The 9,910-nt window shown below is 56.1% G+C and overlaps 1 protein-coding gene across 4 annotated transcripts in view; it reads right to left on the bottom strand.

The window, feature by feature from the left end:
- Positions 1-1,299: 1,299 nt before the first annotated feature.
- Positions 1,300-9,910, bottom strand: part of C9H16orf78 (chromosome 9 C16orf78 homolog) — a 72,971-nt gene continuing 64,360 nt past the window's right edge. For all 4 annotated transcript variants that reach the window (XM_066243021.1, XM_066243022.1, XM_066243020.1 and 1 more), the window contains exons 4-7: positions 7,398-7,508; positions 6,674-6,806; positions 3,824-4,079; positions 1,300-1,496 (exon numbers count right to left, since the gene is read on the bottom strand). In XM_066243021.1, coding sequence (XP_066099118.1) covers positions 1,349-1,496; positions 3,824-4,079; positions 6,674-6,806; positions 7,398-7,508 — 648 coding nt within the window. In that variant the 3' untranslated portion in view covers positions 1,300-1,348. The remainder of the gene's footprint in view (positions 1,497-3,823; positions 4,080-6,673; positions 6,807-7,397; positions 7,509-9,910) is intronic.

Below are 9,910 nucleotides of genomic sequence, written 5' to 3'. Positions count from 1 at the left end.
CTGAGACACACACACACACACACACACCGACAGGCAGCCCACCTGAGACACACACACACACACACACCCCGACAGGGAGCCCACCTGAGACACACACACACACACACACCCCGACAGGCAGCCCACCTGAGACACACACACACACACACACACACACCGACAGGCAGCCCACCTGAGACACACACACACACACACACACCGACAGGCAGCTCACCTGACACACACACACACACACACACACACCGACAGGCAGCCCACCTGAGACACACACACACACACACCCCGACAGGCAGCCCACCTGAGACACACACACACACACACACCGACAGGGAGCCCACCTGAGACACACACACACACACACAGGCAGCCCACCTGAGACACACACACACACACACACACACCGACAGGCAGCCCACCTGACACACACACACACACACACACCGACAGGCAGCCCACCTGACACACACACACACACCGACAGGCAGCCCACCTGAGACACACACACACACCGACAGGCAGCCCACCTGAGACACACACACACACACACACCGACAGGCAGCCCACCTGAGACACACACACACACACACTGACAGGCAGCCCACCTGAGACACACACACACACACACACACCGACAGGCAGCCCACCTGAGACACACACACACACACACACCGACAGGCAGCCCACCTGAGACACACACACACACACACCGACAGGCAGCCCACCTGAGACACACACACACACACACACACACACCGACAGGCAGCCCACCTGAGACACACACACACACACACACACCGACAGGCAGCCCACCTGACACACACACACACACACACACACCGACAGGCAGCCCACCTGAGACACACACACACACCGACAGGCAGCCCACCTGAGACACACACACACACACACTGACAGGCAGCCCACCTGAGACACACACACACACACACACACTGACAGGCAGCCCACCTGAGACACACACACACACACACACACACAGCCATGCCACGTGGTCTGCAAGACCTGGGGTGCGTGTGTCCTCGGCCAGCCCCTCAACCCTCAGTCCCTCCTGAGGTCCCTTCTGGGGACCTTCAGACTTCTAAGACCTCCTTCCCCAGGAGCCCTGCCCCAGGGAGCGCCGTGCTGGGAACGCAGCCCAGGGCCTGCGAGGCGCCCCGACTCGGAGGGCAAGGACAGACGCAACCTCAGCACCGTGCTCCATGAAGCCTGTACTTGCTTCCTGATCGCAACTATCCGAAGGGCCAGGCGCAGCGGCCAGAGGCCAGTGCAGGGGCCGGGGTGGGGGGGCAAGGGGCCCAGGGCGCCGGAGGAGGCCGCGGGCAGGGGCTGTTCAGAGGGCGACGGTGGGGCTTGTGCCAAACACCTTCTTGGCATCGATCTCCCCCTCGACCATGTGGGGGTGGATCTCCACGTTCAGCCCGGCGTCCTTGCACAGCTTGAGCAGGGTCCGGATGTTGTTCTTGGACAGCCTCAGGTACCTGCGGGACACAGGGTCCGAGAGGTCAGCCGAGGGTCCAGTCAGGAGGGCTTTGAACCTGATTGAAAAGCACTCAGACTGGGGCGCCGTGGGGACCTCCCCAAAGGGACGGGAATCACCCTAAGAGCGGGACCCCCTCCCCAGAGTGGGTGGGGGTCTTGTTGGTAGTAAACTCTTTTAGAATAAGTCAATGCGGCACATCAATGCAAGCAGGACCCCTGCTGGCCCCCTCCCCTAAGTCATTATCTGTGACTCAGTAAGGCACTCGGCACTCCACGCATCTCAGGGGAAAACGCCAGTGGAGAGAAAAGCTAAATAGACCGCTCACAAAAACTGAGGGGATATTTCAAAATGAACATGAAGCGATAAAAAAAAAAAGCAGCATTTTATTTTATTTTTTATTAAAACAAGAACATCAGAAAAGCAAATGACAAGTCGAAGCAAGTTGTTCGATTATGCAAATGAGATGCAAAACCAACTGTGATTTCATTGGTGAGAAGGTACTTATCCAAAAGGCTGAAAGTACTGGGGTGTCTGCACGTTTCCCCGACCCCCTAATTTTTGTGAGTGGTGTAAATAAAAGTGTTTGTTTTGGGGGGACCGGCAGCAGGAAAGCAGGAATTCCATTTGCAGAGGCATGGTCAAGCACGTAAGAGAAGGGGCTATCCGTTCAAGGGCCGCCCTGCCGGCGGCGTTACCACGGCATCGGGAGGGAGAAGGTGCGCCGTGGCCGCGACTCTGCCCAGTGGGGAGAGGAACCTGGCTGCGGCCTGTGAGGTGTCTCCGTCAGCGGTGCCCGAGTGACGCTGAGGGGAACGGGGCAGCGAAAGGGATGGCCGAGCAGAGGTGTAGGGACAGAGGCGGGTATTTTCTCTTAATGATATTCGGACACTTAAGAAAATCAGAGCCTTGATGTGAAACAGGCCCAAAGCCCTCCGGTTCCGACGTGCCGTCAGGAAGGGAATGGACCGACCTCGGCCCTGCTCCCGGCGTCAGTGTGAGGACAGGGACAGGCCCTCCGGTCTGGCCGCTGGCTGGCGGGTGACTTGGCTACAGATGATGGGGGAGAAGCAGCATATGGCCACAACCTGGGCTTTCTATCAGGAGTGGCCTGGCTCCTCCCGGGAGATCTGCCCAGAGCTTACCTGTCCCCAAGGCTGGCTCAGGCCGCCCCGCAGGCTGGTCCCGCCCTTGGACGCTTCCCGATGCCTGCGGCTGTGCACCCCGCCCCTCCCTGGCAGCCTGGCCCCGGACGGAGGCGCTCACATCTGTACAAGCGGGCACTTGCTAAGATCCATTCTGGGCCATTTCATCCTTTTCCGGGATGTTTTCCTAATGGCTTGACAGTTGCATCTCTCCAAGTCCTCCTTCCCCTTCCTCGAGGGCCAGGACCTGTCCAAACCTCTCTCCTCCCCACCGTGGAGCCCAGGTGGGCCGTCGGTTGGCCCGCGCCCATTGGCCAGCATCCGTTAGAACCGCTGCCAGCCTGAGAGCCAGAGCCCAAGTCGTCCGCCACGAAAGGGGCGAGAGCAAGAAGCCCCTTCAGCCAGGAAGCTGCCTGTTCGTCTTCCAGACAGCTGGCCTGTCCATGTCCACCCCCAGCCGGTCAACGAGCTGAGGCCGGCACCGAGGCCACTATAAACCTGCAGGTGAGGTCACTGCTGTCAACTCTATGAGGATGACCACAGCCTCTGTTGTCCCATTTCCTCCTCTACTGAGGTTTCTGAAATTGGCCAGTGACGTCCCTTTTGAGTCAAGGTTAACACTGGGCTGGGGAAGGACACTTGGATTTTGGGGTGGAAACCAGGCTGTCAAGTGTGGATGAAACCCGGCAGGTCTGATAAACAAGGACAGGTGAGGAGGGAGACCCCTCGGCCAGAGCAGTACATGCTCGGTGGTTCCACACTCTGTTCACAGTCCTTTCAGGGTCTAGATCCCCAGAGCAGGTGACCCCAGGGGACGGTGGCTGCTCTCACCAGCACCTTCTCCCCAGAGTGTCAGGGCTGTCAGAGGCATTTCCTGTGAACACCACGCCCCACCCACACAGCTCACTCTTTCCTGCTTATACAACTGGGGGTTTCCACCGTGAAACAAGTGGCAAGCTCATACGTGTCCAAATGGCAGCACCTGAAGGTTGTGTCCACCCGGGACATGGATGGTCCGCCAGCAGGTGAGGCCGCTGCCCAGAAGCAGCCGTCTGGGCTGCGGAGATGGACGGAGCCTGGCCGCCCCGAGCCCCAGGTCAGATCGGGTTGGGTTGGGACCGAAGCGAGAGAGGCGCCTGTCCCAGGACCCCCAGCCCCGCCCCCAGCAGGCGGGGCCGCTCACCGGCAGCTTAGCACCTCCTCGGGCTTCAGAGACTTCACCATGTCTACCTTGGGCTCGACGTTCTTGTCCAGCAGGGTCTTGAGCCTGCGCTCGTAAGACGCTTCGGGCATCTTGCCCACCCACTCTTTCAAGATGGTCGACTTGCGGCCGGCAAAGACAGCGTCCTGGAACATGGGGTCAGTGATGCTGCCTTGGCGGTGGAAGACCAGTGACCGCTGGGCCAACTCCTGGGAAGCTGGGTCCCTCGTCTCCAGGTCTGAAACAGGACAGGTGCCGCGGGCAGTCAGATCCTGAGAGATGGGAGGGGGAGGGAGGGCGGGCAGGAGGAGGGGGTGAGGCCAGAAGGACCGCGTGGGCTTCCAAGGACGCCTGTTCTGAGGCAAGGGCCGGGCGGTTCAGGGCTGCTGCAGGCGGGCTCTCCTTGTCAGCCGTTGTCCACGCCTCAGCTCTCCTCCCTCCTTTCTCCCTGACCCCCCACCTCTCTTCCCTGCTTCCACCTCACCCCTTCTCCCCTTCTCCCAAGGAGCCCTCCTCTCCCCACCCTGGGGGGGGGGGTCCGCTGGAAAGGGAACTACAGCCTAGAAGCTCTCAGAGGACAGCAACTTTGAGCTGGGTTTTTGAAGGACAGTTAGATGAAAAGGGGAGAGGAGAGGATTGCAGGCGGGAGGGGGTCACCTATGGGTGGGGGGGCATGCACAAAGGCAAAGGCAGAAATATACAAACTGGGGAATGTCTGATGTCACTGAAAGATGGGATCTGTACTGAACAAAATACTATTGGAGCTAGAGCTGGGAGACCTTCATTTTTTAGGTACTTATTTTTTTGTTAAATTTACTCCTAAGTATTTTACAGATTTTTTTTTTAACTTATGAATTTGGAATATTTTCGCCCTGGTCTGGAAAGCTCCGTTGGTTAAGCAGAGCTTACTGGATTGATCCCTGGTCAGGGCACACACAGGAATGAGATCTATGTTCTCTCTCTCCCCACCCCCCCTTCCTCTCTCGCTAAAATCATTACACAAAGTTTTTTAAAAATTTAAGAAAAAGGAATACTTTCTTCCCATTTCCATTTCTAACTGGTGTGACTAATATAGAGAAAAGATCATTTAAAAAATATATATATATTTTCTTTAGTACACCAGCAAGCATACCAAATTTTATTAATTTTTTTTTTTACTACAGTTTCTTGAGTTTTGCAGATAGGCAATCATATGAGGGGAAACTGATGATATCTTCCTTCTAATATTTATAAAAATAACTCTCTCTCAGATGTGTTGCATTTGTGAGGGACCCTCCGAAACAGTGGCAGCAATGACCGCAGCCAGGCTTATTCTGTTCCTGACTTTAATTCAAACGATCTTAGCCTTTCATCATTAGAATGACATTGGCCACTCTTTTGGGAATGTGTCTTCTATAACTTAACAGCTTCATTCCTACTTGGCACAGAGCTTTTACTATTAATAACTGCTCGATTCTAATTCATTCACTTTCTACCATCAATGAGCCTGTTTTTTCCCCCCTTTATTGATGTCATAAATTGTTATTGGATACATTGAGATCGATAACCTAACATGCTATAATAAATCCCCCTTGTTTGAGCTGTAGTATTCATTTCAAATATTGGTGTATTTAACATCTTTTCATAGACTGAGTATATTTAGTCGAAGTATTTTATTTTTTCATCTATCTATGGTGTGATGGGTCTACTTTTTGCAGATACTATTAAGATCCTGATGACTATTAATGTGGTAATGTCTCTATTTTATAGGGTCTGCAATAGTTGAAGGAACATTGGGGTTATTTGCTCTTTAAGGGTTAAGACAAAACCTGGTGTGACACCATTTGTCCTGACATCTTTTGAAGTGACGAAATGTCAACTATCTGTTTTTACTTCAGAAATTACTTTGTTCACCTTTTTTTCTGCTTATTATTATTCAATTTTGAAATTTATAGGAATAGAGGAAATGATCCATTTCCTCTAGGTTTTGAAGTATGTACATTGTCTAGAGATGCGTGTACAGCAGGGGTCGGGAACCATTTTGGCTGAGAGAGCCATGAACGCCACATATTTTAAAATGTAATTCCATGAGAGCCATACAACAACCCATGTACGTTATGCATTATCCAATAAAAATTTGGTGTTGTCCCGGAGGACGGCTGTGATTGGCTCCAGCCACCCGCAACCATGAACATGAGCGGTAGGAAATGAATGGATTGTAATACATGAGAATGTTTTATATTTTTAACGGTATTATTTTTTTTAATTAAAGATTTGTCTGAGAGCCAGATGCAGCCATCCAAAGAGTTATATCTGGCTCGCGAGCCATAGGTTCCCGAACCCTGGTGTATAGTATTCTATTAAGATTCATTTATCGGGCCCTGGCCGGTTGGCTCAGTGGTAGAGCGTCGGCCTGGCGTGCGGAAGTCCCGGGTTCGATTTCCAGCCAAGGCACACACGAGAGGCGCCCATTTGCTTCTCCACCCCTCCCCCTCTCCTTCCTCTCTGTCTCTTTCTTCCCCTCCCACAGCGAGGCTCCATTGGAGCAAAGATGGCCCGGGCGCTGGGGATGGCTTCTTGGCCTCTGCCCCAGGCGCTGGAGTGGCTCTGGTCACAACAGAGCGACGCCTCGGAGGAGCAGAGCATCGCCCCCTGGTGGGCGTGCCGGGTGGATCCTGGTCGGGAGCACGCGGGAGTCTGTCTGACTGTCTCTCCCCGTTTCCAGCTTCAGAAAAAGAAAAAAAAAAAAGATTCATTTATCGTCGGTTGCCGCTGCCCTAGGACTGGTGGGAGTGTTCGGACTGATTACGGAGGACAGTCCTGTGTCTGTCCGGGCCGAGGCGCTTCCTTTACCGGGTTTCCCGAGGCCACCATCCTTGCCGAAGCTGCCGGGGCCCATGCTCAGGTGCCTACTCTTTGGCTCCACGCCGTAGAGCCTGCGGAACTTGATGGGGTCCATGTCCCTCCAGGTCGATGGCCCTGAGGTCTTGGAGGGGAACAGGGGAGGAGTGACATGCTGGGGACCAGGCGCTGGCTTGGCCTCTTCCACCCCCACAGTGAGTGATTTCAAGACCACTGAAAGGCGGGCCGAGGGGTCGAAGGAGAGACCATCTCTTTAGGGCGTGGGACAGGCTGGGGGGCATGTGGGTGGCACGTGGGTGCCTATTCACCAACGCCTCACTCTGGGACTCCCTGGCCAAGAGAAGTCGTGGGAAGCCGTGGAAACTGCAGCTTCATGGGCAGTTCGGTCTGGGGGTTCTCATCTCCCTAACGGCACTCCTGGGGGGACCGGCCGGGGGAGTAGGGTGGAGGGAGCCATGGCCTTCTGCCGCAGCAGAGGCTGGACAGTCCATCCTGCACTGAGGTTGGACAGTTGGCTGGGTGCAGGGAGGGGGATTTGATTTGGGGGTTCGTGTGAGGCAGGGTGGATTTTAGAACTTCAAGTTATTTATTTTATTTCTAAGTAGCCAGAGGCTGTTCAGGAGTGGAGTGGGTGCCATTCTTCCACACGAGGACCCTGGGGGAAGGGGAGGGGGAGGGGGTGCAGCAGGGGGCAGGTTGGGAGCGGCTCTATTACCTGCTCAGAGAACGACACGGTGTGTTTCTCTCGTGCCTGTTTCTGGGTCCTTTTGGCTTTCTTCTCTGCCTTCCCACTGGCTTGCAGCGTTACCACTGGCTTGGTGTTTTTCTGAAAGGGCAGAGAGAAAAAAACTGTGACCCCCACCCCCGTGGGCAGAGACCGCTCTCGGCCCCCACAGAGGGGACGCTCCTTGGGGAGAGTCCCCCACTCCGCCCTGAGCTCCAGCTCCCCTCTGGCACGCCTCCCACCCCGTTCCTCCGCCCCAGACACACCCTCCATCTGCTTGTCCCTCTTTGCTGTCTGGCTCCGTGTAAGGGTCTCACTCCCTGGCCTGATACAAATACCCTTCAGCCCCCAAGTGGCCTTTCTAGGTGTGACTCCCCTGCCACGGCCTCCCGTTTGGAGCCACATGGTGGTCACCTCATCTGCAAGCCCAGCAGGACTCTCTCTCTCTGTCCCCCAAACCCCCTCCTGCCCTCCCCCCGCCCCACCTGAAGTCTTTGGACTTCAGGGGTCTTCTTTGATGCCAAATGGCTCACCAGGGGCACCGCCCTCTGGGTGGCGCCATAAGCCATACAGAAATGGGGGCCAGCCCTGCACCAGGACAAGAGAGAGTTGTCCACGGACAGCCCCCCGCCACGCGAGTCGTGGAGAGCCACCCCGGAAGCATCCCGCAGGCTCCCAGCCGACTCCTTCACGATCCAAATGCTTCTGGGAAAGGAAATTATTTCTGAAGATGCCATTTGTCTTTTCCATTCACATGTGTTCCCTCCCTGGGTCCAAAATTAATTACAGAGCTGCGCGTGTGGTCAAGCCGTGCGAACGTCATTAGACTGCCGGCTCAGTGAGAAGGAGCGGGACCACACGTCTTCTCGTGGAGGCGACGGGTGTCTGTGATCCCCAGGAAAGCGAGCCCTGAGCGGCCCCACCCACAAGGCCTCACACCCCGAAACCAGGGCGGGGCGGGAGGCAGGCCGTCAGCAACCCGCGAGCACGTCGGCCCGAACCCTCTGGTCCCCGCGGACTGGTTCTCCCGACCTCTGACCGGAAACTACCGGGAAGCACGGACACAGACCGGGAGCTCCCCGCAAAGGCAGGGGGCGGGGCCGGGCGGCGCACGGGGTGGGCCGGGCACAGCGCAGGGGGCCGGGCCGGTGGTTACGGGGAGCTGGCCTGACAATGCCCGTGGGCACGGAAACTGGGTCAGTGGGAGTCTGAGTCCAGCCTCCGCCCTCAGTTAACTGAGTCAGGGTCACGCCTACCCTAAGCTTTGCTGGGAGCAGCTGACAGGATCCCTCCGCAAGGCCAAGCACCGGACCTTTAACTAAAGTTAGCGTCGGCATTAGTGACGCCATCTTTCACCCATTCTTCTCTGGGGCCCCGGGGAGTCAGGAGCATGTGGCATCCTCTGCAGAGGGGACCACTTGCCAAGGACATGGCTTGACTTCACAGGTGAGGGGCCCAGTGTGTGGGGGTCAACTCTGGGGGAACTGAGGCAAAAGGGGAAACTGAGGGAAGGGCGGACACAAGTAGTCTGAATGACTGTGCCCCGCCCCCAAGTTGTATGTTGGGATCCTAACTCCCACTATGAGAGTATTAAGAGGTGGGACCTTTGGGGCGGGGTTGGGGGGGTGAGTGGATCATGAGGGCAGAGCCCCCACGAATGGGATTAGTGCTCTTATGAGAGAGACCCCCCAGAGCCCTCCTGCGTCCTCTGCCACCTGAGGACACAGCCTGAAGACGGCCGTCTATGACGCAGGACCAGAGCTGTCAGAGACCCCAACCTGCCGATGCCTTAACCTGGGACTTCCCGGGCTCGCAATCTGTGGGAACGCCTTCTGTTGTGTGTGAGCCGCGCCGTCTATGGCACTCTGGTTTGGTGGCCTGAGCTGACTGGTTCTGACGCAGCGTGGAAGGGAAGAGCTATGCTAGTGGGAGTCCCAGTGGGGACAGCGGCAGGGGACAATGCATGCCCCTTGTCCCTAGAGCCCTCATGAGGACAGAAGTGTCTGGGAACAGTGGGAAGAACCCCATCCTGCCAACATGGAGAGCCCAGAAGCTGCTGCCCATCAGACCCTCTCAAACACTGGCCAAGGCGGTCTTGATGCCCCCCTCACCCCGACTGGGCTAGACAGATGTCTTCCTTCCTCTGGGTCCCGACCTTCCTATTCTCCAGCCGTTCCCATAGAAAACTTCACACTGGCAAGTTCTCTCCCTGCCCCTTGGACATAGAAATCTTCTTCTAGCCTCCTGCATTTCACCGTCCAGGAAAACTTTTCTTGAGGACTTGGGAGCCATGCCTTTGGAATGCCTTCATCAAGAAAGATGGCCCCTCCTCCTCCATCTCTGTGGGAAGGTAGAGCCCAACTACATAAGTGACAACAGGGGACACAGTCGACCCGGTCTCATGGACAGCCTCCTCACCAATGTCCTCCACTACTTTTTGGCTGGTTCACCCCAGGGCTTAGAAACCCTCCTGCCTTTACCCTTGAGGGCTCAGGTTCAGTCTC

The sequence above is a fragment of the Saccopteryx bilineata genome, chromosome 9, assembly GCF_036850765.1.
Source record: "Saccopteryx bilineata isolate mSacBil1 chromosome 9, mSacBil1_pri_phased_curated, whole genome shotgun sequence".
Taxonomy (NCBI): domain Eukaryota; kingdom Metazoa; phylum Chordata; class Mammalia; order Chiroptera; family Emballonuridae; genus Saccopteryx; species Saccopteryx bilineata.
The sequence above is the reverse complement of the archived record's forward strand: the minus strand, read 5'-3'. Positions and strand labels throughout refer to the sequence as shown.